General features: G+C 44.5%; 1 protein-coding gene and 1 long non-coding RNA gene across 6 annotated transcripts in view; one reads left to right on the forward strand and one right to left on the reverse strand.

Annotated features, from left to right (window-relative positions):
- MAP2K5 (mitogen-activated protein kinase kinase 5) overlaps positions 1-26,269 on the forward strand; it is a 111,942-nt gene that overhangs the window by 39,448 nt on the left and 46,225 nt on the right. For all 5 annotated transcript variants that reach the window (NM_001282348.2, XM_015292099.4, XM_015292098.4 and 2 more), the window contains 7 exons: positions 2,093-2,161; positions 2,254-2,335; positions 5,652-5,713; positions 11,178-11,226; positions 16,750-16,823; positions 17,723-17,773; positions 20,594-20,665. In NM_001282348.2, the coding sequence (NP_001269277.1) occupies positions 2,093-2,161; positions 2,254-2,335; positions 5,652-5,713; positions 11,178-11,226; positions 16,750-16,823; positions 17,723-17,773; positions 20,594-20,665 (459 nt within the window). The remainder of the gene's footprint in view (positions 1-2,092; positions 2,162-2,253; positions 2,336-5,651; positions 5,714-11,177; positions 11,227-16,749; positions 16,824-17,722; positions 17,774-20,593; positions 20,666-26,269) is intronic.
- Positions 4,930-7,205, reverse strand: LOC107054238. Its single transcript, XR_001468306.3, has 3 exons — positions 7,115-7,205; positions 6,190-6,326; positions 4,930-5,429 (listed from the first exon to the last, which is right to left on the reverse strand). It is a non-coding gene; the product is annotated as an uncharacterized LOC107054238 (long non-coding RNA).

Here is a 26,269-nt window from a genome sequence, read left to right on the forward strand (position 1 = left end):
CCTTGGAAAAATGATTTTCCTTGGAAATGATGCAGAAAGAGAATGGCAGTGAAGACTGCAAGTGTAGATTAAAGCAGTGTTCCATGGACTTTTTTGCTCTTTCTGCCCCCATTTCAGCGCTGCTCATCACTGAAGGTTCCTCCAACCTTGACATCAGGTGGATGTCTCTGCTTTTGTCAGTCATGCAAGCCACGTGTGTTTAGGTGGAATAAAACACCTACATGTAATTACATAGGGAAAGGGAGGCAGTGGACTCCCCAGTGTACTCCATGGGGAGGTCCACCTCCAGACTACCGTGGTGGGTTTCTGTAGGGCTCTGCCCTATGGTATCCATCACACGATAAGCTGAGAGCTCCACTCCTCCAAGTTAGCATTGCTATTGGAACACAGGTTCTGGGTGTAATTGTGATTAATGCAATCAGCCAGAGACCTTCCTTCATGCCAGGTCTTGGTTCGCTGTATTCCAGGGATGTGTTTGACGCTGCTGACACTAACCAGTCGTCACGTGGGGTGGTGAATGAGCCCGGGAAATCTCTCCTTGAGTGGAATTCAGTGAGATAAAATCTGTTTTTATACAGTTGATAGGTTAAATTCTGTTAGTATTCAGTGGGTAAAGCTGGTGGTATGCCAGCAAATTATTTTAAGTTTTTCACGCTGGAAAAATGTAAGCGAATATTGTTGGCAAATGATTATTGATCTAGACAAGTGTGTTAAACATTTCTCGGCAGCCCTGTATTACACTTACAATTTAGTTTAGTGACAGCTTGTATAAATAACCCTAAAGCAAACTCCTGATAGAAGCAGGATATTGTTTTTTCTGTTAGACAGAATACTGTAAGATGTGTTTGGAAATGCTCTCTACGCGCTTGGTTTCGTCAGCATTATGTGCAGCCTGTGTCTGTTAATTCTGCAAATGGACTGTATGTGTTTGTCTTGAGCTTAAGATATCTAACTGTAAATATCCTATGGTAGGAGACTGAGCCTGGCTGAATGCATTCAGAGTCCTTTTGATTTATGTAGTAGCACTTGAGAATTAAGTCTGCAAGTCTCCGGTAATCATGGAATAGATTGGAATAGATTGGAAAAGTCAACTTTTCAGTACTGCCAAGGCTGGACTGGTCTTCTGTGGTGGCCTCTGGAGAAGGTGGAAGAAAGTTTTGTGGTCTTATTTTTAATATTTACTGTTCTCTTAAAAATTCAGGTGAAAAGATTCAAGAAATGAGGTCGTAACAGAGTTATGGTTTATGGGTTATCGATGCTCTGCAGTGAGCGTGCATGTTTGGGAAGGTCCTGCTGTCAGCCTCGAAGCAATGAGAAGTGAGGGCAGGGATGGGGGGAGCAGATGACCCTGGCAGTGAATGGCTGCTTTGATCTGCTTAGTTGGGCTGTTTGTAGTCATTTTGAGGAACGCTTTAGTGATGCTTACCTGGAAGCATCTGTGCCATCTGCTGCCATCTGCATTTATTCTGTATATTTATTTTTTTTTTACGTTTCATAAAAAATGAATAAATACACGATGATGAGAATTTATGTTAGAAAGAGGGGTAAATGCAAACCTGAAACTGTTAGAGTGGCTGTGGGAGGTGGCTCTGGACGCCCCTTTAGGGCACTGTTGAGACATACAGATCTGCCTTTGATACTGCAGTGCTTGTTTGGCCTCTGCTTAAGATCAGCACCTTCATCAAGGTCACAGCATTCCAGAATTTACTTACAAGACCTGTTTGTAGCAGGAGGGTCAGTTCCAGGCTCTGTTCACACGCCACAGACCCACCATACCTGCTCTTCGCGTTACACGTTGGGCTCAGGTTCAAGTTCCGGGTCATCTCTTGGTCAGATGAATAAACCACAAACCTCCCCTCTTTTCATGAATAAAATTGGCTGCATAGCTTGGTTTATTTGCAACCGACTTCCCAAAGTAAATACTTCTGTCCTTTCACTTCCTTTTGTTGCCCATGACTGTTAAAGTAGTCCTTCCACCAATTCCTCCCATTCCTTTTCTCACGTGTGGTTCATTAATACACATCTCTGTCTTTGTGTCGAGTCCTTTGCTTCCATGGCAGAGCTGAACGTCTGTCTGATGTTTGTGTTTTAGGTCATACCCTTGGATATAACGCTGGAGCTCCAGAAACAGATCATGTCAGAGTTGGAGATTCTCTATAAGGTACATCTTTGTTACTCATTTTAATTACTCTTGCTTATCGTCACCCTACAGAAAATGTTACAACAAGCTTCTCTTTGCCTTTCTTTTTCCAGTGCGACTCGTCATATATCATAGGATTTTATGGTGCTTTTTTTGTAGAAAACAGAATTTCTTTGTGTACAGAGTTCATGGATGGTGAGTTGTTTTGTTGGGTTTTTTAATATATTTAGTGTGCTTTTAACTGCTAAGCATATAAATGTGAAAAACCATAAAAGATAGATGTGCTTTCCCAATGTGGAGCAAGGTGCAGTGTTATGCCTTTGAAATATCAAGCAAAATATTGAGAACTTTGCAAGTAGTTTTATTTTTAAATGGGTTATGGGGGGGTTGTGTTATGTGCTGTGCTGTGCTGTATTTTCCTGAATGCAATTTCACTTACTTTTATTGAAAATGTAAATAGAAGAGAAATAAATGCCGGCTTAATTTGTGGTTTGATATTTGAGTCTTCCATACAATCTGTCCTCGCTGACGAAACAGCTGTTCCTCACTTTTAATGTTTTGATAGCCAAAACAGATTTTCTTTTAAAGAAATCTATTAACCCAATGTCCTGTGTGTTTTCAGTGGAAATCGGTTCTTAATTGCAAAGCAAGGAATTATTTTCCGACGCAGCTGTTTAGCAGCGCTGCACCAAGTTTGTTTCTGAGCGTGCTCTCATCTCTCCCATCCCCTTCGCTGCAGTTTGCCCCTGCATCCTCGTGGAGATGTGCTTTGGAACGTTGCATTCTTGCACCAAAGGCAGAAGCAGGCTGCTGATAGCAGCTTGCAATCATTGCTGCCCTCTGTGTACCAATCCTGAGAGTGTCTCATGGCAGACACAGCCCTGGTGTGTGGTGCCGCAGCACTGCTTCGCTCCCAGTTGTGTGTTCCTGTGTGTGTAACTCCAGGCCTTCCCCCTGAGCCCATTTGCTGCCCTACCCAGGCTGTGCACGGAGGTTCAGTTAAGCTGCGTATAAAGAAGTGAGGATCTCGCCAATGATTTACTACAGAGAAAGGGCTGTCTGACAGGAAAAAAAATTCCCAAGCCAAATGTGTGCCATTAAGCACTGTTGAGTAGTTTCTGTCTTTCTGATGGGGAGCTCAGATAAGGCCCTGTAGGGTTTTATGCTGCATTTTGTTTCCTTCCTGTTAAAATGATCTCTTACTACTGTTATTTCCCTCTTTGCACTTACAGGCTCTGTTCCAGTGAGTGTTGTGCCTCCTTTGCAAACATTTCATTCTCTTAGATTTTCCCTATTTGCAAGGCTTGATGAAAAAGTAATATATTTATTCACCAAAGCCTACAACTTAAGTCTGTGGGTGTTCTCTGTGACCATTCACCATTTCTCTTTTCTGTTCTTGCAACTGCAAGATTTGCACGCAGTATCACACGCAGGAAGGAAGCAGCTGCTTGTGCCAAAACATGTGTCTGCCTGGAGCGTGTGTGCTGCTAATTCAGAGCCTCTTAAATATGATGGACATAAATGCTTGCAGTTCCGAATTCTTGTTTGGAAATATTTAAGCCTTCAGGGCATGCATCCCTTGTGATGTTGCACGATGGAGGTGCTTACTGACCACGCAGAAATTATTTGGAATTATACTGGAGATGACCTCTGATCTGCCTCATGTTGTGCACCCCTTCTGGCAGAAAGCAACAGCAATCATTTAAAGGAAGAACTAAATGCAAATGAAGGGACCTTGCCAATTATTTTCCTTTCCCAGACCTTCGATTGGGATGGATGAGGATACAGGTGAAGACGAGAGGCTGAACTGACCTGGATTCCCCTTCCACCTGCCAAGTGATCGTAAAGATCAATAGAGACATGAAATGAGGCTTTCTGATCTTCCTGTCTGCAGCAGAGCTGATGTTCTTGTAAATGAAGGTGCTGAAATGCACCATTGCCTTTTACCTATGCCATTGCCTCTTTACCTTCAAACTGCTGAGCACCCACTTAACTCCCCATAGAAGCAGTGGGACTTGCAGGGTATCAGACTGCTCCTAGATACCTGTGCATAGATTTGGGCTTGGAAATCTGGTCCACAGTGTTCGTTCAGCATGAGTTAATTTTTTCTCCACAGAGAAGTGGCACATTTCCCCAGCTGTTTGCAAACTTGTCATACTGCAACACCCGTAACAGCAGCACTTAGCAGCTTGGTGTATGAGAGCGGGTCTTTTAATCCAGAACAGAAGGATAAGTCATAAGGTCAGGTGGTTGCTGTTAATGCTGAGCATGGCCTTCTGTTTGACTCTCATAATCAGCAGCAGCTGTGTGGTGCTGCCGCCTCTTAATTCCATTTATACTATCTACATTTACTTGTAAAAAAGGGAAGAAAGATCATTAGAATAAAAAAGTGTTAAGCATAAAGGCTGGAATAAGGACCTTGTGACTTCTTTACATTGCAGTGTTTCAGAATGAATGGGTTTAACTTCTAAAAACAGATCCATAAGCAAAGTGCAAGATGCAGCTTTCCTACCTGCCGAGTAGTGGCCCAACTCTTTTCCTATTGGTGACATCAGTGCAATCCGTAGGGTACTCTGAGAGCAGTTGGATCAGTGCTAAGCACTTCTGAGAACCTTTAGCTTTGAATAAGCCTATACATTCTTGCAAGCTAAGGGTAATACATTCTGCATGTAATTTGCTTGTCCTCTTGTCCTTTTTTTTTTCCTTCTCCCTATTCTACTTGAGTTTTTTTAATTCTCAATTTTAGATTTGCTCCCTTAGCCAAGAATTTGTATTTCATCCCAGAGACATTTTTAACTCAAGTATGGTCTTGTATTTCTTATGTGGAAGATGAAGGAAACAATCTTTCTCAGTTTTGGGGGATGTCTTTAGGACCATGACTCAGATTTCTTGCTTTCTCCGTAAGTGTCTGATGCTGATGGATGTTTCTGTGCCAAGTAAGAAGTTGTGTTCCATACTGGAGCTTTCTGGCAAAACTTACTTGCTTGCCCAGAGTTCCTCATGTTTGAGACATCAATGCAGACATAGTTTGCAAGGCTCAACCCAACTCACTGCTCTGACCATCACAAAGAAGGTGACTTCAAGTATGAGTTTAAGCTTTGCACTGCATTATGCTGGCACCAGGTTCTGGGGACAGGCGGAATACTTTTGGCTTTGAAATCCACTTTGGCTTGTTACTATGGCTTAGTCAGTCCCTGAGAGCCTACACAGAGGTTTTGAGTTCTCCAGTTTCAATATTGTGTCCTCTGGCTGGGAGGTTCTCCAAAAGGTGTTTTAGCATTAATGCTACCTACAAAAATGAGTAACATGGGTGAAAAGAGAACTGAATATTGTTTAATGTGATTATTCAGAGTTTGATAGGTTTTTAAGGGCAGTTATTTCTGACACAGTTATTGTTATATCATTGATGGTGTTTTTATTAATAACCAAGGCGTAGAAAGCCCTTGTGGTTTCAAATCTAGGGCAGTATTTCATTCTGTATTACCTAAGCACATTTTGTTTGTCCCTGCAGGGGGTTCTTTGGATGTTTATAGAAAAATTCCAGAGCACGTACTGGGAAGAATAGCAGTAGCTGTAAGTATTCCTTTGTTTATTTTTCTGTCTGTTTTTGCTTGGGCGTATAACACACCCTGATGTGAGTGCATCCGTTCTCCTTGGGGACACTGAGTTATCTCCTTAACCTTTGTTCTCATTGCCCCCATGTGAAGGGAGGATCCATCCACTTGGTCACTCTTCCTGCCCACCCTACCCATGCCCAAGGACACAGCTCTGAGGGCAGAGGGCTCTGCTGCCTCTGGAGTTCAGGTCATAGGCACACACAGACAGAGCCAGGTTGTTGCTGTAAAGGTTTTGCTGGGCCAAAGTGATGTGGAGGAAATCATCCCCCTGTGTGACCACCACGTGCATTGCTGAAGGCTCAGGGAATGTAAGAGGATGTGATAAATTGAATGGGATGAGAAAAAAACATTTTACTGGAGGTCTGCATGACTGTGCTTCTTGATATCACCTTTTCTGGGATGGAGCAGTCCTCTTATCCTCCTTTAACGTACCTTTGTGTGTCCTTCCATGCTGTGTGGCTTCCTAAAAAAAGAATCAGTTCTGCAGCCCCGTCCTCAGCCTCGCGTTGATCCCTCTTTGGCCACTTCTGCAGACTGTGTGTGCCATTTCCATTCTGCCCATCCTCACTCTGCACCAAGCAAAACACAGAGAGATTTGGTTGTAAACTCTGGTTTTGGGTTGAAAAATGGCACCAGTTCCTGACACCAGGGTGCAATGGTTAAAACACGTTTTCTGTCTTTCTACTCCGGTGGGTGTACCGCTTATGGCAATAAGGCAGCAGGGAGGTGCTCTGGGATTACCCCCCTGCCATTTTGGGGTGAGCAAAGTGCTGCCTGGCATCCATCAGCCCCGCGTGCCTGTTTGGTAGCAAAGGGCTGATGGTGGGCTCCTTGCACCACTGCATGCCACCATTGTGTCTCAGTAGCATCCCGTGACTTCGTGTTGCTAGAAATTCACCAGCTGTGACTGAAAATGTGGATTATGGAACAAAAAAAGGGAAAGGGAAAAAAAAAGTGTGTTTTTTTTTTTTTAACCAAGGCTGAACAACGTGTAATTGACCACTGTCTTAGTGGATCTCACAAGGGAGAGACGCTGATAAACAATTGCTAAATATAAGGAATACTTTGATAACTTAAGCAGTTTAAAGCATAACAAAGTTATTCTATCGTGTGCCATTTAATTAAGTGCTGGGTTTTCACATTCATTATACATCAAGCTGACAATTTAAATCCTTTAATCCAACACAGGCAGCTATTTAGTCTCTGTTCATTGTAATTCACAGCTCTACTTTCTCTTAATTTGTGTGGCCTGCCCAGAGTGATGAACATCCTTCTCTGATGCTGTTTCCTCTAAGTAGCTTCAAATCTGCTCATTATATAGCCTAGCAGTTTCTTATGGAGTTTGAATGCTTTTCACCTTTAGTTCAGAGTAAAAGCGTTTCATCTTTTCTTCCCCATGGAGCAAGGGATGGTGAGTGGCTCATGGTATCATATTCCTGATGCCGAGTGGTGTGTGTATTATTGTGTAATAATGCTGGGATGGGCCTTCGAGCATTTATTCAAATCCTTTTCCTTATCTCACTTCATGCTGTGTAATTAATACATCCACACCAACGTACTTCATCATTTCTTTAATTATTTTTGTCTCCCTCCCGTCTCCCCAGCCCACCCAGCTTGGTGTGCTGCAGATGTCCTCTTCCTGTTCTTCACTTCTCCATAGCAGTGGTGCTTCAGCCCCATCTTTGATGTCTTCAATAAATACATAAATATAAGTATAAATAGATATATATATGTAAACATACTTGTTCATTTTCAGGGTCATCTCTTTGCAAACCTGGTCGTTGGTGAGCATGGCTCCCAGACACCGGTGGGGAGCTGACGCTTGGCTTTTTTCATAGTGATTTCATTTGCTGCTTTAGCAATCCATACTGTGGCTGCTGCCGTGCAGAGGGTCAGCAAAGGGGTGAACAAAGGAGCAGGTGCTTCTGAAGAGGAGCTCGCCCCTTCCTCCTGCTTCTCAGTAACAGAAGGTGTGCGCTGAGGCTGAACCAGCACTGGCAGCTCCCTCTGCTCTGGTGCTGAATTCTTGCTCAATTGGCATAGTAGACTTGTTGGAAGGAGGCACTGAGAGCTGTTGTTTGCTCCATCATTTATCAGGAGCAGCGGGATCGGCGCCGTTAAGTTGTCACAAATGAGTGCCCTTCATCTTGGTGCCTGACAGTTCAGCAGAGCCCAGCAGCCCGGCGCGTGGGTTGTGGCACCTTTTGCCAAGCATAGTGTGTGTGTACCACAATCCCCACCCCGAACAGGTTGTGCAGATTACCCGGAGCCTAAAGGATTTCTGCTCACGTACTGATGGGAAGGAGAGTGTCAAACAAAAGCTAAGCTTGGTTCTATGGACACAGTCTGGAGCTTCCATGTTATTTTCTTTCAGTCTGTGCATTTTCTTTTTACCTTCCTTGCACCGTGTACACAGAGTCATTTGTCTTTCATTCTCCTGAGACACGCACAGTGCATTAGTCTGTTGGAGCTGCTTAATAATATGTGTGACCTGCACATCTGTTAATTAGAGTACCTTTTTGTTGTACTTGTACAAGTTTCTAAGCTAAGCCATTTCCTAAGGAAAGCAATGGGGGAAGGTTTAGCAGTGCCCCAGCATTCCCCCCTCTCATTTGATGCTTTTCTTGCTTCCTTTCTCAGTACGTAAATTTAATCTCCATGAAAAGCACTGGGCTGATAACCCTAGAAGTGGTTGTACGGCTCACAGCAATGAGCTGGTTCAGGATGAGATCCATGTCTGCTCAACACAGCACAGCCAGCACCGTGCCCCTCTGCTCACCTGAATCTTGAGCCCTATTCAGTGTTGTTCTGCTGCCCTTCCTGATCTGCACAGGCTGGGGCTGAGCAGGGCACATCCCTCTCATGACAGCCCCAACTTCCCGTAGCCCAGAGGGTATTCAAGTTCCTTCTTTCTCCCCCGTTTCTGTGCAGTGCTGCTGTAAATACTTGCGCTGTGCATTGCAGGTATCTGGTAGAGGGCACGAACATGCCGTGTAGCACACATGCAGCTGGTACAGCACAGCCTGCTTTCCTTTCGTGTTATCTGATTCACACAGCAGAAGTGATCACGTTAACTGTGGTGGACAGTCAGCTTTCAGGCTGAAGCAGTAGGAATTTATTGTCGAGTGCGATACACTTCTCTCAGTTATTATTTTGGGGGGAGAGTGCTGAAGCTGACAGTGAGAATGCTGGAAATAACGCAAGGAGAGCCTGCAGAGAGGAAGCGTTTCTGGAGCTTGGGGTGATGCTCTGTGTTTCCAGAGGCAGGATAGCACGGCAGCAGGGGCAGAACAGACCCGGCTCCGGAGAGCAATCTGACTCCATCACCGACTCCATGCTGGCTGTCTCAGTGAGGCACTGTCAGCACGCAGGGGAAATCTGCCTTTTCGTGCTCCTTATTTGTGCAGAGGGTTGGGGGGGAGGGGGGTGGTGGGTTTTTTTTATGGGAAAAGCATATCTTGGGAATCCCAAAGCGATGTACAGGCTCCTGGTTTTGTGCCGTGTATTTATTTGGGTCTGCCGATGTAAAATCTCTTCTACCTTTGCTTGCCACTTCATGCATTTATTTTCACTTCAATTTCTGAAGCAGTGACATTGTGCACTGTATTTTGAGTGCTAATGTTGATTGAAGTTCTCCCTGAAAGGATGTGCACTTGAACTGTCATGAGAGTGAGTGATTGACAGCGGGTGGAAGTACTTTTTGTGTCAAGGCTTTGTCAACTCATTGTTGTAAAACCCACTTTGCTGAATACCAATAATTCCTGCTGGATGTTCCATCAACAGATACTCCATTCCAGCACCATCTTAGAATCATGTCTGATACGTAGAGCCCTTCCCTTATATGGGCAGCCATAGGTTGGGTGAATAACACTGCTTTGCACCAGGGCCGGTTTGGGCTTTTTCTGTGTGCGTATTTGCAGCCTCACTTGAAGGAAAAAAAACCCTCTTTTCATTCCTCTGTACAGCATTGAGACGGTCTGAATGTGAGTTTGTTTAGCAGTGTCTTTATAACTGCTTATTCAGCACATGTTCCATTATAGAGATGTATAATAACTCACAGCTGTTGATTTCCCCATCCCCTCCAGAATATTTCCTTTTTTTCTGTGAATACATACTTTAAATAATTTTATGATTATTCCAGGGATGTTAAGTAGTCTAAACATATGTTTAATAATCAGAGAAGCTTGATGTACTTAAAATCTCTTTCACCTTTGGAGGAAACCTGAAATGCTGCATACCCTTTTTGCATCGGTGCTTTTTTCCTCCTTATGTCACAAAGCTGTGTGAGTAGAATTCCCCCGTTCTGCTGTTTGAAAGGATAAAGTGAGCAAGGCCACACCGCAGGGCATGCAGAATTGGACTGAGGCCTTTTGTTGCAGGTAATTACCATCTGAGGCCACGAGATAGCCGGAATGGCGTGAGCACAGCGCTGAGGAATTGCCATCTAGAGCTTCTTGCCAGAGATCCAGGGTCTTTATTTGGCTTGCAGGACAGATTCAGATTCCACTTACGTTGTTTTTGGTTACAGAATGAATTTTAAGGCAAGGTTTTAATCCAATCGGAAGGCTGAAAATTGCTGTGCTCTCTGCTCTCACACTGTACAATATCTGCAGCGCTTCTGCTTGATCACTGTAACAGAAGTGATTTCATTTCAGCCTACCTGGACAGCAAAAAGAATGCAGTTGTTTGGTCTGAAAAAAATCCTGCAACTTCACAAATGTCAGAAATGCTTTATTGCTCTGGAGGTGCACAAAGAGGAGCGTCTTGGGAAAACGAATGGTGTGTCATTTCATGGATGGAAACTTTGTGGAAAGGGTTTGCTCTGTGACTGGGGCTGGCTGCAGAGCAGAGGTGCTGTGGGTAAAAAGCAAAGGCAAACAGGAACGTATTGGTTGGATCTGGCAAGTCCTCAGGGCTCCTGGAGGATGTAAATCTGAAACAAGGCTGTGGTAAAGTTTGGCAGTTAGTGACATTACAGAAATAAAGCCTGCAGAGAGAGCACCCTGCAGTACCCAGCCTATGAGAATGTTCTGCCCATGGAAATGCCACGGGTGGTTGTTCTGTAAAACGTGTGCATTCACAGTGCAAATGCTTGTGCTACAGCTGTCCATTGAAACACATCTCCTGACGCTCCGGTGTGGTAACGGAGAAACAGCTTTTCATGTTTCATTCTAACGGTTCCACTGATGGAAGGGAGGAGAGCTGAGCACTGCACTACTCCTCACCCTCCAGGGGGCCCAGTTGTGTTCTCTGGGGCTGTGGGACGCAGTGAGGCTCGTGTTTGGTCCAATGAATGGCAAGAAAAAAAAGCAATTTTTGTAGTTGGGGAAGAAATGTTCAACATTTGCATTAAACGAGTGAACAACGTGGGAAGCTGGGAAAAGTCTCTAATCTGTGTTGTTGCTTTCTCTTGAATTCAGGTCGTGAAAGGCCTTACGTATTTATGGAGTCTGAAGATTTTGCACAGAGGTGAGTAACAGATCTTTTCTGCTTCTTGGTGAAACGCCCTCCTGTTTTGACAGCACCTTCCACAGAAGCAGCAGACCAAACTGACACCTGATGCGATTGCAGTGGGGTTACACATAGTGAATCTTATCCATAGCCTTGCAGATTCACTGATTGAATATTTTTTACCACTATTCTCTTTCATTTTCCTTCATCTTCTCAATAGCCTAAGGGGAGAAGGGAATTTTGTGGAGGCTGAAATGCTTGTGGTTACAAACAGGTGCCCAATGAAATTCTCAGGCTCACCAGTGATCACCAAGTGCTTGACTTGTGCAACCAGAAGATAGGTGTTGAGTTTGCTTCTTCTACGCTTCAGAAATCTTGCATGGTATCCACCAGTATTGATGGGGTGTCACACCTCTTAAGACTGTGACCTGTTGTCCTCTGTGGTGGTTGTGTATAATTACAGAATCCTGCTTGGGCATAACAAGCCATTTGATGCCTGCTCTGCTTCCTGAAGCTCACTTGTATTTTTTTTTACAACCAGATTTATTTCTTGCTCTTGATTTTATTTAAAAAAAAAAAATAATAATAATATGGGGCTGCGATGGAGTAGAAATTTAAAAAACAATGTGTACTCCAAAAAGAGCGCAAAGTACTGTTTAAAGAACAAAGAAGCCCTTTCTCCCCCACTCTTCTCCCCAAATGAAAAAGGAAAAGAGAAACTCATTACATTTATAATGTTTCTAAAGTGTCTGAAAGTAACAGCTCCAGCTCCTAATGTCGCTAACAATACTGTTTAATTTAACCCATCTGCTCACTCAGCCCGCGTGCACAGTTGGAGCGTGCAGTAACCGACATCAGTTGTGATTGAAGGAGAAGTGTAAAGCAGGGAGACAAGCAGAACAGTTCAGGTTGGGAACCAAATAGGTGAGGAAGACCGTTTCCTCTGGGGGTGTCCGGTTCTGCAGTGCCTGAGAAGAGGTTAACGGGAAACCCTAATTACCACCAGACATTGAGTTTCCGCCCCACCTCGAAGCTGTGGCTGCTCCTGTATTTCACCTTAGGCTGTCCCTGGATTAAAAGAACAGAAATAACCCAGAGAACGTGGCCAGCTGGGTGCAGGCACAGTTTCTGGTGCTGGTTTAAACATTGGATCTATTAGCCTGCCTGTTGCCAGACACTGAGGTTTAACAGCTCCATTTACTCCAGGCAAGAGGACATCCATTCTAGATGCCACAGCAAATGTCAGAGTGAGAAGAACTGAAAAAGGAGCTGGAAAATCCGTGGATGGGTATCACACAGACTGGGCAGCACAGTCCTTTGCCATACTTTTACAGCACCTGGAAAGGAAAAGCTGTTTTAATCTTTTTTTTTCCCTTTTGTTTGAATCTTTTTGATTAAGGGCTGTGGCCATCTGCTGAGTATGACTCGGAGGAGCATTGCGGTCAAGCAGAAATGCTATAACTGTAATGTCTTACTGTTCCTGTTGTAAGTTTAGAGCTTGAGCCTGATTTTTGCTCCTCAAGTTTCCCCTTCTGTGTGTGGCTTTCATTGCCTTGATAGAGAGCAGCGCTGAGTTTTTAATGAATTATGTATGATGCTTGCTGTGGTCTGAAGAAAAGTGCAGAAATGGGTCTTCCATCACAATTGAGATTTTTCTGGCCTTGGTCTGTTTCTGGGTTCACCGAGGTGAGAACAGTATGCAAAATGCACAGAAGGGCCCAACAGTGTTTATTGAGAGGCCTGTTTCAGTACGCTCGCACATACCTGTGCCTTCCTGTCTTACCAGAGTCACTGCATGTAATGCAATGCAAGGAAAACACCAGTTTGTCGTGGTATCTCTTCCAGCTCTTTACTGGTTTTAATGCATCAGAGGAAAACGGGGGAAAATGGAACTCGGTCTTCCTTGCTGTCAGGTATGAGGCAGGCTGGGCAGGATGCTCAGGTGGGGTAACAGGTCTGGAATTCCACGATGGTGGTAACTGAGGTGCAGGAGCAGTCATCGTAAAGAAGCTGTGCCGTGCAGTGTGGCAAATGATGGTTTGTGACCAGAGCACGGATTAAAGCGAAGGAAACACAATGGACGAGTCTTTTATTCCAGATCAGACATCTCAGCAAATATTACAGCTTAACTTCAAAACGTACCTTGCAACTAATGAGGTGATAGCCGTGCATATTAATAAATGCAAAGCTGTAGTCGTAGCCATCGCACCCACATCAAACGTAAACGGGAGATTAACACCTACACTGCTTCCTTGGAAGATGTGAGAACGTCCCAATGATAAGTGTGCTCTTTTCCCCAGAGGATAAGAAGTAGAAATGGAAGGGTAATGAGAAATTAACTTAGATTTAAAACAGAATTAGCAATTAAACAAGTCTAATCACGTACAAAGTCAAAGTTTGTATAAAGACAAACCAAAATCTGTTAAGTTCAAGAATAAGTATAGGCCGTATGCATTTCATCTGGTGTGTTTTTTCTCTCACCTTCTTATTAAAAGGGATGCTTGAAATAAATGTTACCCACTTGTGTTTAATTGTACCGACAGGCATTTTGTATGCACGGGTGTGGACTGGCGTATATTGCACTGGTCTTGGGACCGCAGCCTCTGAGTGCATTCAAAGTGTGTGTCAGAGCAGTGGGAAGTGTGTTCTGGTTTGTGCTGCGTGGGGTTGAGCCACACTTCTCACAGTGGTGAGAGCTGATCAGCTTTAGCACTGCATATAGTGAAGCACAAGCAAGGGTAATAGGGCACTTGTGTGTGCGTGTACAGACCCGGACCTGCCTGCTTACAGATTGCTTGGGCTTAGTTCAGTAAGATAAAAATCACAGCAAAAAGTGCCGGGGAGGTCATTTTGGCAAGAAAATATTGGAGATATTTTCATTCTTCCAGCAGCTTCACTTTGTTCACGGTAATGTTCTGTGAGCTGTCCTCGGCTAAAATGGCTTTTGTATCTGGTCTCCCTTGAACCTGGCATGTTGCAGCCTGACGTGTGGAAAACGCTCAAAGTCAAGAGACAGCTTTTAGAAACCTGTGGGGTTTTTTCCTACAATCATAAATCCGTTTGCTTTTCAATGAACCACGATGAGTGAAATGCTGGGTGTTGGGAAGGCTGAACCTCTGACGCGTGTGTTTACTGGTAAGTAAGAGCTCGGAGGTCCCATTTATCTGCAGAGGTGAAACGACTTAGATTACAAAGAGAACTTGTTCATCCTCTATAATGATGCTTCGTAGAAGTCATTTGTATGAAGCAGGCACTGGTAATGGCAGCATAATGACCCCTTTTGGCTCTTGTTTAAATTCTTTCACTTCTAAACAGTAATATTAATCACAAGCAGATGGTGCAGAACATTATTTATGCACATTTGTTTTCCAAAACCAAAAAATATTTAACCCATTAACTGAAGTGGTTTATGAACATAAAGGGCAATCTGATGGGGTGATCATTCTTCCTCCTTCCCTTCGATGTGACATAGTTTGCAAAGTGACATTTTTGGCTCGGGTTGTCATTTCCTTTCTCTTTTTTCTCAAAGAAGCCGACACAACCGTTGGAATTCGTAGCAGATATTTGCTCACATTCTCTGTTTGTGGTGCTGCATAAACTGTGCTGCGAAGACCAGCAGGGTTTGTTCTCAGCAGTGCTTGTTTGGCTGCGGATTGCTCTGCAGGGCCCGACCTGCACTGCCTTCATTCATCCCTTACGGACCCATTGCCCGTTGCTTTCTTTCTTTTAGCATTTTGTTGGTTTGGTTTGTTTATTTATTTTTAGTGAGTGGAAGGATTTTCGGATCAAGCGATGCTTAATGAATGACAGATGGCCATTCAATTAAAATTATAGCGACTTACTGTCAGGTGCCACATGCCGGGGGTGGGGAGGTGGGATCTGCTGATCCCCCATGGCACGAGGTGCTGGCTCTGGGGCAGGGCACACACGTGCTCAGTGCTTTCCTCTGCGCAGGTTGTGTTAAGGGAATGAGAACTGGGAGAACACCCTGCCTACTCCTCACACTCAGCCCAGCCCTTCTAGAAGCAAACCTCCTGTGGGGTCGTGGCATTCTGTGCTCAGAGCACCCTTCTGTCTGCCCAGACCTGCGCTGAGCAGAGCGAGAGGATTGCTGTGCTGTCAGAAAGCAGCGCTGTGTCCTTGGGAAGGTCGGGTAGGATGGCTGCACACCTTGCAGCCCCGCCGGTGTGCTGTGCCCATCCCCTGGCACTCAGCAAAGCCGCTCGGCAAGCACATTGCCTGGAGGTTGCCATAAGCAAATGTAAGAGTCTTCCTGAAGCTTCAGTTAGAAAGAATATTCCTAAAACATCGGTATGTGTGCAGCACTTTGGGGCCGTGGATTGCTCTGTAGCAGCATTTTGCTTCATCGCCTGCAGGGCAGGTGGGCAGGTAGCCGTCTGCCAAAGATGTGGTGCATGGGTGACGGTGGTGCAGTTGGAGCAGAGCTCAGCACACCCAAAGCTGTGCGTGCTGTCATGCGGCGGAGGCACCCGGCACTGATTTTTCCTTTTGGCTTTGGGAGGAAATTGCAAAATGCACTACGAGTATCGATACCGAAATGAAACGTGCAGATCCTGTGAAGCTGTGTAAAGTGTTATTGAACGCTCCCCCTTTTTAAAGTGTTTTTTTAGCTCGAGTATAGGGAAGCGTTTAATCAGCTTGCTAATTGAGGTTATACATTTTTACATTACGGGGACAAATTAAGCGAGCTACTGTGGTACCAGAAGACATCTGCTAAAGAAAGGCAAACTTAATGATAAACCAAATTAGGTTCTTTCCTAGTTGGGTTTCATCCATCTGCACCCAACTAGTGTTCCCTTTTAAAGAAGGCAGGGAGACGAGCGGCTGCTTTTAACCCATAACGACAGAAGAAGGCAGTGATTGGGCTGAGCTCTCATCTTCCCTTGTGTAAGCCTGGCCATACCACACACACTGCTGTGTTCATGGTGCAGCTTGGCTGGGTGCTTAGGGCTTTATTTGCACGTTGATTCTACAGCGTGCAGCAGAACTTGTTGTACATCAGAGGGGGTCAGCAATGGGAGCATTACACTTACAGTCTGCTTTTATGGTGCACGTCTGTTCCTGTACTTCTCTATGAGATTTTTAGTGCTTGATTTTCTCCCCTGCATCATCATCTCCTGCAGCCCTATCCCAGCCCGGGTAGTGGATTGTTTTGATTAATCCTCATTTAAACATAGTGCTTCCGCTTGTCCCTATTGAATTTCAGCGTATTTTTTCAGTCTCGTTTGTCAGGATTGCTTTGAATTCCAGATCCCATCCTGCAGAGCTCTGGTGGCCCCTCCCCAGCTGGTGTCACCTGCAGCTTCAGTAGCACGGATTGCTGGGCTTGGGGGACAGGTGCAACGTCACCTGTGCTGATGACAGCTACGAACCAGAGGTTGCAATCGAAGCATACCTTTGAAATATCCCCTATTAAACTCCATCACGCCAATCATCGTCACACCAACGCTTGTATTAGAATCACAACGATCTCCGTACACCTCCAGGATAACCCAGCTGACCTCTGGTTTTGTTTGGCAGACGTGAAGCCGTCCAACATGCTGGTGAACACGCGAGGGCAGGTGAAGCTGTGTGACTTCGGGGTGAGCACCCAGGTAATCCATCGCACGTCTCGTGCTGCAGTCACCTGGCTGTAGGGTGGGCAGCCCCCCTCTGCTGGGAGCCAGCCATTCAGCTCGAGTCTCCGGGCGACTTTGCTCCATCTGAATATGATTGTTCATTGTTTAATGACAGTAAAAACTGCTGATATTGTAATTACTACTTACGAATAGCAAACTTCATTGATATGCAGCTTTGATATGAAAGCTTTTTGGCCAGACAAAAGGGAGGGCAGAACGAGAGATGTGTCTGGGGAGCCCAACTGGCCCACAATAAAAATTAATATTGGGAGTAACAATAGTGGTGGGCTTTTACAATGTGCAGCACAAATTTTAATTAATTTCCATTTTGGGCCTCCCTGGAGGACTTCTCTGCTAGTGACCCACGAGCTTGCAGTGCTGGTGATTTGAATTTCAGCACCTTTACTCTCAGCCAAGCGCCGGGACCAAAGAGAAGGTCAGCCCGGTATGATAAGTTGTCAGGGTCTGTTGTCCCTCCGAGCGTATTTAGTGCTGGTTGCATTCAAGTGATGAATGTGGCTTTATTCACATCTTGAGCCAGCTGACTGAAAAACGAGCGCCTTCAATCCCACGTCAGATTGACTTTTTATATCAGACTGGTGTGGGGTACTAAAGCGATAAGTATCCTGTTTAACAGAATTGTTTAAGGTTATCTGCCATAAACGGTAATGCAGCACTCGGTTAAATGGGAGCTCTCGCTCCAAACAAAAGAGAGATTTAATCATTTTTAATGCCTTTGCGGATGAATTTGTTCCCTTTTACATAATTTTTAGTTGATTTATAGGAATGATGATTGTAGGTTAAATGAGGAATAATTGCCCATTTTATTTCCACATTATCTTTATATTGTTCTAACAGACTGTTTTGTCTGATAGCTGGTGAATTCTATAGCCAAGACGTATGTCGGAACAAATGCTTACATGGCGGTAAGTGGATTTATGTAGGAGTAACATTTAAATACAAGTATTTGTTCACAGTCCCCTTCTACGTGGTGAGGATATCATTATAAATCGGCTCTCAGACCTCCTCTCCCCCAGCCCCCGGTGTGGTGGTGTCACAGAACATCCCTGTGCTCACATAGCAGCTCACTGACAACGACAGGCCTTGGTGATATGGAGAATAGCATCAGAAGAGTGTTCTGCTGTGCGTGTGCCTTCTAGTTGTCTTTCGTGCACTGCAACAGCTGGGAACAAAGAGGAGAGCCAGTCCAACACTGAAAAATAAATACACGCAGCTTTCCCTCGGGAGCCCAGAGGTCCTTGCAGAGCACTGATGGTGTTACTGTGCAGAGAATGGGACCCGCCGTGCTGAGCATTCAGATGTGTGTAAGTCTCGTGGGCATCTCTGATACCTGCACACCTCCGTGGGGGTTTCCCATGGGAAACTGCCATGTGCAAATTTGAAGTTTGCATAGCTGGGCTGATGGAACCAGGCCGCTACCCTGCGTGTTGGGTGCTGCTCCTACTGCGTGTCAGAAGACATCAGGGCCTTTCACTGCTCTATAAGCACTTAAGTCCAGAGAATGCCCATTGCACAAACACGAGCGCTTGTTTTCTGTTCATCAATGTTCTTTGTTTAACGAATGTGAGAACTTAAATGCTTCTGTTGAGGATTGCAGTAACTGTTGTCTCTTATTTTTGGTCATTACAATTTCTTATTTGCCAACTATTTCTGTCATGGCATCGATGGGGGAAAAAAATCAGCGTTCAGCTTGCTTAACAGCAAGCAAACAGAAAAGCCCACAGCACCAAAGTGCAGACAGCAGTACAAAATGGTTGATTCTTGTTTTTCAAACCTCGGGAAAGTGGAGAGAGAAATCCATGACCTTTCATCGCTTTCAGATATTTTTCCTTACTTTCTTGTAAGGAGAAAGCAGCCCCGGGTGCCCATTTATTTGCTAAGTGCTTTTCTAGTCAAGGTGTAGTCATTATGTGGCTTCTGAAACACTCATGGCACCATCCTAGAAGGACTTGGGCTGTCCTTTGTCACCGGAATATTATGTGCATCAAAATCTTTTTAAATAAAGAATCTGGTCAGATATATTACAGTAAGCCTGCTGGTGTCCCTGCCTCTGTTCTCTAAAACAACTGCACCATTGTGATTCAAACAAGCCAACAGCATCAAAGTAATTAACTTCTCCAACTCGGCTCTTGCTCTTAGAGTGGTCTTCAGCAGATCTAATAATTACATTGTATTATGCTTTTAGTGTACTAATCAAGATTACTGTTCTCTTTCCCAGGTGTACATTGAATAGGTTATGTTTTCTCTTCTTCTTTCTGGATGACTGCGATGCATTCTTCTATTGATTGAGAAAGATGTTTAAGCTCAAATGTGTTTGATCTGACTGCCCGTGTTAAAGTTGTTTTGCTAGTGAATTTTTTGTCATCAAATTCAGTGTACTCATCAGGAGTGAATTTGAAACCATCAAAAATTAAACTCTATATTCAAAATAAAAACACGTGCACTGTAAAGGGATAATAATAATTTTATCACCTACTGTGCACAGGGGAAAAAAAACAACAAACCTTCTGGGTGAAAAAAAGGTAACCAGAGGTAGAAATCCTCAGAGTAAAGGTGTCCGAGCTGTGTACCATTAGGGTGAGCTGTGTTGCACACTTTACTTTTTCCACGTCTCATTCTTGTTTCTGTCCTCTGCTCCAGACATTGAGAAATTCATGTCACTGAACTCTTCATATTTGCTCACTGTGATGTCCTTTAATGAAAAGATAAAATTAAATAAAACTCTTCCCCTCAAAAAGAGAAACATTCAAACAAATTAAAACCACCAAAAGCAAACAAGCAGCAACAAAAAAATACAAGTTTTGGTGGCTCAATCAAAAGCCTTTTGTTGTAGTTTCTCTTCATTTTCAGACGATGGCAGTTTTGGAAGGCTCCCCTTGAAGGCAGCGTGGGCAACGCTGTTTGTTACTTAATGTTCACATTGCAGTAAAAGCTCTTGACCTGGGATTAGTGGTGCAGAGCAAACATCAGAAAACACATTGGACTGGCACTAATTTGGGAGTTGGTTTTCTAAAAAAGGTCTCTGGATTATTAAGGACTAAAAATACAGCCGGTGCTTTGTAGATGGTGGGGCTAGACAGGTGCATTAGCAGCACAGTGGGGAGAGGAGTCTCATGGAGCCTTTTATTGTTACATTTCCTGCTGCACTTGACCTTGGAAATGCTGAAATTGTGGCTTTCAAGTAAAAACTAGCAGTTACGTCTTGCAGCCTTCTATTTCATGAGGCATTAAATTTGTTATTAATAGCTTTGAGTGAAGTCTTTTTTTCTCCATAGGTCAAAAATGAAGTTAGTTAAATATCTATAAAATGAAGCGTCTGCCACATGACTTCATTTATTACTTTGACTTCGATAACTTTGCCTTTTAAGCCATACTTATTGCCCAACCCAGCCTGAGGAGTCTGTTTTCCTACTGTAAGCCTACCTCACTGCTGCATCCGGCCTCACAGATAGGTGTGTGCCACCAGCAGACTCTTACAACTTGGCCTCCAATGGCTTTTTGTTGGCTATAACAGCCTGAACACAAATGCCAAGGCCATGTGCATAGCAGCACATGGCCACGAGTTTGAGCATAACCGAGCCCTTTGCTCTTGCAGGAGCAAGGTAATAACAAACTTTAAGATTCTTGGAATTTCCTCAGCTGGTTTGCATGCCCTGGGCTACCTTTTGGGGAAGGACCTTTGTTTGTTCGCTGGGCTCATGATGTTTCTTTCCATCTCTTTGCAGCCGGAACGGATTTCGGGAGAGCAATACGGGATTCATTCGGACGTTTGGAGTTTAGGGATTTCCTTCATGGAGGTATGCAAATCTCTGTCATTTTCTCGTGCACTTTGGGAGAATCAAATGAAAATTAACATCAAACTGTTTTAATGTGGTCTTTGTATACTCCTTTATATATGTATGCATTTAACTCTCGCTAAGATGCCTGTCTGTATTTAGAATGGGTTTGTTCCTACCGAGTTCGGTAAGGTGGAGAGAGCCTCTGTGCAAATGTGCAACAGAGCCCTCCATCAAATCTCCATTTGAGAGTGGAAAGTCAGCCCAGTACAAGCGGCCTTTCAGCCAACAATGACAGTATTTCTGTATTTCAGCTTCATCAGGCAGGATAGAGACGCCCACCGTTAGGGTTTAAATAGTGTTATGCAGATTCAGGGTTTGAGCCAGTTGATGCCCATGGAAAATGTTTAACCTGTAATGAAAGCATTCACGAGAGCTTTCAGAAGGATTTCTTACAAAGGTAGTTTCAAACTGGAATAGGTCTTATCAAAATGAAGCACTGAGATGATGGCTGTTACTGGCTGCTGCTTGCACAGATCCTTCTGTTTGCTCCTTCCCAACGAGCAGTTCTTTCCAACCACTGATGGCTTGTGTGGTCTGTCGTACAGCCTGACAAAAGCGTGCTATACAGTTACTGAGAAACACAGGTGCCATTCCCTTCTGCTAAATGTAGCATCATTAAGGTGAGGTGCAGCGGATGTTTGTAGCAGAAGATGAGATGGAAGTGGAGTTGTGTTGGTGCTGACCCACGGCATCTGGACAAGAAGCGTACCTTGTAGCCCAGAAGTTCTCTGTGGCTATTGTGATGTTGTCAAACAGTACATTCCTTGCTGCTTGGTTTAACCAAAATGACGATATTTAATGCTGAATCATTGCATTCAGGTCTTGTAAATCTTCCGAGTCTGATTGAAGTTAACTCTGAATATACGATAATGACATACTTGAAAGTGTCACAGGGGATGCGGCGCTGTTAATTTGTTTTACTGCACATTTCAATGGGTTGTGATACTGGAGAGTCCTCACCATTTTGGAGAGCTGCAGAACATACTCACACTGTCTGTAAATGAATCTGTGCAACAAAGGGCTAAAATGAGATTGTATTACATTAATACTTGACTGTGGTGTTCATTTTGAGTCACAGTGGAATAGAGTGATATAAATGCACGGGTGATGTGCAGCAGGTTTTACTGGTTCCTTTGCTGAGTGTATTGCTGAATGTATTTCCATGTGCAGCAGCAATCTGATGGTGTTCCACAAAGACCAAGACTTTGGAGCTTAGTTAGGGATTGTTACTGGTCATGAGATTGATGTAAAGGGTGAATTTCACATCATCTTACGCAGCGTTAGGGAAACGCGTTGCATTTACATTTTTCTCCTCTTTCAAACCTTCTCAACTTTTTTTTCCCCTCTCTCACTTTCCGTGGACGTGTCCTCAACCGGGCGTACCAAACCATTTGGTTCTGTGTGCCTGGTTAATTGGTGTGTCATCTGATCCTCTGAGACCTCTCCTCAGTGCGATCGCTCTTTTATTGGAGTGGTTTGAGTGATGTGTTAAATGATGAAAGCAAGGACAGTGGCTTAGAAAAATGTCTCAAAAAAGGTGAAGAAGATGTTCCAAGAGCCACACAAGGTCACTGTCATTAAAGTAGCACTGTATCGACATGGGGATTGGCAGTGGAGATGCTCGGGCTCTTGTTGATGGAGCTGTTAAAATGGGAAGTTAGCATTTGCTGTGGGATTATAAAATCATCTCCACTCGATAGTGTGGTACTCCAATCCCTGCAGCTTCACGTTAGTGCAGTTAGAGCGCGTTAATTGGGATGAAATGGCACATGGAACCAAGGCAGCAAGGTTGTGAGTTTGCTTTGTTTTGTTTTGCTTTTAAAACATACGATAATATAGCATAGCAGCGACCTAAATCTGCTTATTTTCTTTAATCATCTTCTGAGCCTTGAAATGCCTTGAATTTCTTTGCTGCAACGCTGTGCGTAATGAGAAACCAAACTGTTACTGCTGAAGGTTCAGAAAACTCAGGAGTGTGGGTAGGAGCGAAGTTTGGGGAGGCTCTGAGCATCTGTGTTCCTTTTGAAGCAGAAGATGTCCAAACACGCACAGCTTTTTGTTCTCACTCTGCATTTCTTTCTTCAGGACTGTTTAAAGGGAATTACATTTAATGCCTGAGCCGTGGACCTGTTTAAAAATGTTTCGTCACCAACAGTTTGTGTGTTCCCGTGGGGTTTTTAGATTAGTTTTACTTAAGTGTTCTGGGATTGACAAAGCAAGTTCAATTTAAGCCAGTGACATTGCTGTCACTGCGCTGAGGACTGCGTCAGCATTTTCATTATAAAAGCTGTGTTTCAGAGGGTTTATAACTCAGCCATAAACCACACTCCGGGCTGAACCTGAGTGCTGTTCTGTGACTGATTCATCCTCCTTCCAAAAAAGATGCCCTGCACAGGAGGGTGGATGAGGTTGCTTCATATTTCTTGTTGCTCAGCAGTATTACCCTAATCCTGCCTTACATGGCTGCTATCTGGTGAATCCTTATTCTTTCAATAAGCCTTCCTGCCCCCCAGTGCCTGTGTGTGGGGGCAGAGTTGGTGAGGAGGGCTTGGCTGGACCCTGGGCACGGAGGATCAGTCTCCTGCAGAGCAGTGTGAGACACAGTGGTAGAAGGGAGTTTGGGGGAGGGAGTGGGGTTGTGATCCAAGCTGTTTGGTAAGGCAAAGTGTAGGCTTGCAGGTCTTTGTCAGATGATCCAGGGCTCTTTTCACTACAAATACAGCCAGAATTATATTTAAATGCAGGAAATAAGTGATTTGCTTATACCACAGATCAAGCAGTTTTTGGAAGTGGAATACAAACCCATGTGTGTAACTGGCGGTGCCTTGTAAGAGCTTTCAAGGGCTGCTGGTTATTTGTGACATTTGTGTTAATATGCTGTTTTAAGCAATATTTCAAGCAGTCATATTACAGATTTATGGCATCTCAGCATTCCCTTAGGTAGGAACACCGATACATATCCAGCAAACATGCATCGTGTACTTCAGGTACACGGGTAGCTTTGGAGTCGGGAAGGCACAACTTGCCTACAACGCCAGCAGACTCCTGGGGCCTGCAGCACACTTGGGCTGGGAGCACAGGTGAAGGTGCAAGAGAAGTACACGGTCCATGAGGACACAAGCTGGGGAACATGCTTGAAGAGGGTCCTAGAAGAGAAGCAGCTCTCTTTATCATGGTTCTCTTAAAGAACTTCAGTCTTCAAGATGTTTGGCTGCAGAAAACTCGTGTAAAGATGCATGTATAAGTAATCTGGTGAAGGAGCAGAGGCTTCAGAGGGATTGTTCCTAAACAGTCTGAGATGGGTGGTCAGCCACATGTCATCAGCACGGAGGTGATGGTGGTGAAGGATCGAGATTGGGAGCTGATGGTCAGCAGGAAGTCCTGCAGACCATGATTTGGTCTTCTGCAAGATTTCCTTATGAGCGGACATTGCTCTGCAACATAGTGTAGTGTTTCTGATTTACACAGCTCAATCCTTACACGCTTCATTCACTTGCAGAGAGTAGCTGTAACACAAACAGAATTTTGCTCAATGACTTGAACTGTTCTTTGGGTAGAATACGTCTGTAGTTCAGATCATTCTGTGCAGAATGATGCGATTCAGAAACTTGCTCCTAGCAAGAAGCTGGCCTACGTGTTCTGGGGTGGGGTTTTTTTGGTGTTTCCCCCCGCAGAGCTATTTGGAGCCTTTCTCCTAGCAGTGGCCCTTAGCTCAGTTTCCACGCCTGCCGACTTCGTGCGGCCATTGGGAAGGAGGAAGGCAGTGTCCAGCTACATCACCGTGTTTGTGGCAGCGGAATGAGAAGTAGAAGGTAGCAGTGCCCGAGGGCTGGGTCATGAATTAATAATTGCTCTGTGGTGGAGGAGGCCCGTCAGAATAGCTGAAAACGGGGAAGTTGCCTTGCAGAGTGCTATCAATCACTCAGTGACCATAACTTCCAGTAATTAGTGTATTTTATGGGCCTTTGCTTCAGTGACTCGGAAGCACATATGCTCCACTCACAGCTAAACTTAGCCCAGTAATATTCCAGGATGATTTATCCGCCTGCTGCACTGGGATGTAACCCTATATTAGGTGAAGATTGTGAACTAAGCTGCAATAAAGTGTAAGTTTAGGTACAGTTTGCGTGGGTTGAGACCTCCATGTATCATGTTTCCCAGCAATTGCTCTTAGGCCACTGCGGGCAGCGTGTGCAGCAGCGAAATAAATAACGTGGAGTGAGTGGATGGATGGAGAGACTCATAGGGCTGTCGGAGTTGGAAGAGCCCCTAAAAGGCCATCTGGTCCCACTCCCCTGCGGTGCGCAGGGACACCCACAGCTCCACCAGGTGCTCAGAGCCCTCCCAGCCTGACCTCGGCTGTCTGCAGGGATGGGGCACCGCCACCTCTCTGGGCAGCCTGCGCAGGGCATCACCGCCCTCACTGCAGAAACTTCTGCCTTGTATCTGTGTCCTTTCAGAGGCTCTGTCTGCTCCTTTCCCTTTGGCAGCACCTTTGAAGCACCGCCGGTGAAAGCCGCTCACCCACAGGGCCGTGGAGAGGAGATGTGCCATTTAATCATGATTGCACGCAGCCTTCGGTACGCGGCGCATTCACTATAGCTCATATTTAAAAGAAGTCAAAGTGAAACTAATTATCTTTAATTAAGGCGAATTAGGCTTTGATTTTTAATATATTTTATGTAGAAAGATCCTCGAAACTCATCTGCTCACGCCAAGGAGCGTCCCAAAGGTTATTAGGGCATATTTCTGGTGGGCCTGGCGGTGTCAGTAATAACCTCCTTTCTCATGGTTCCCGACACGAACAAATATGTCACTTCATCAGTCTCTGTTACCACACTTATGCCCCTCCGCGGGGGTCGCAGATTCCACAAGTTATCAGCTAATGGCGTTATACATTAAAAATTGAAGCTTCCCTCACTCCGAGGCCTTTCAAGGCTTTGTTCTTAAGCCCCAGACACTTCGGAGTGCAGCTGCAAACTATAGGCAGAAGATTAAATTAATTTGTAACTCCTTTTTTTTCCGTCCTGCATTGCTAAATCCTGCACATTTAATTGAAGCCCTACTTCAAGATGCTTTGTGTTTCTGTTCATCTCTGTTGTCAGTTTAACCTCAGAAGCACTTTAACGCTGGTAAATTGCTGTTATATCCTTTTGGATTTTCTCTCTTTTTTTTTTTTCCCCTTAAACTGAGCAATAAGAGGACGGCAAAATTGATATCAGAAGGAGAGAAAAATCTTGGTGTGGTTTTTGAGGTATTTAATATTTATTAAGGCCCGTACCTTGCAGAGGTTCAGCTGATTTTAAGCCGTCCATCTAGGAATGGATCAATTGGCCTCGGAAGGAAATTTCACCCGGGGAATTTGGTGTTATCCAGTAGTTAAGTCTGATTTTAAAGTTTCCCATGGCTGAGGGTTCCGAAGTGACGGCAGCTTCTCCATAAAAGCAGGGCTTAATGCGGAGCACAATCTAAATGCAAAACCCTCAGATGGAGATTTAATTGCGTAAAATGTGCACGAGGTAATTAAGAACAAATTTTAGAGCATTTCAGACCATAAAGTCC

The sequence above is a fragment of the Gallus gallus genome, chromosome 10, assembly GCF_016699485.2.
Source record: "Gallus gallus isolate bGalGal1 chromosome 10, bGalGal1.mat.broiler.GRCg7b, whole genome shotgun sequence".
In the NCBI taxonomy this organism is placed as follows: domain Eukaryota; kingdom Metazoa; phylum Chordata; class Aves; order Galliformes; family Phasianidae; genus Gallus; species Gallus gallus.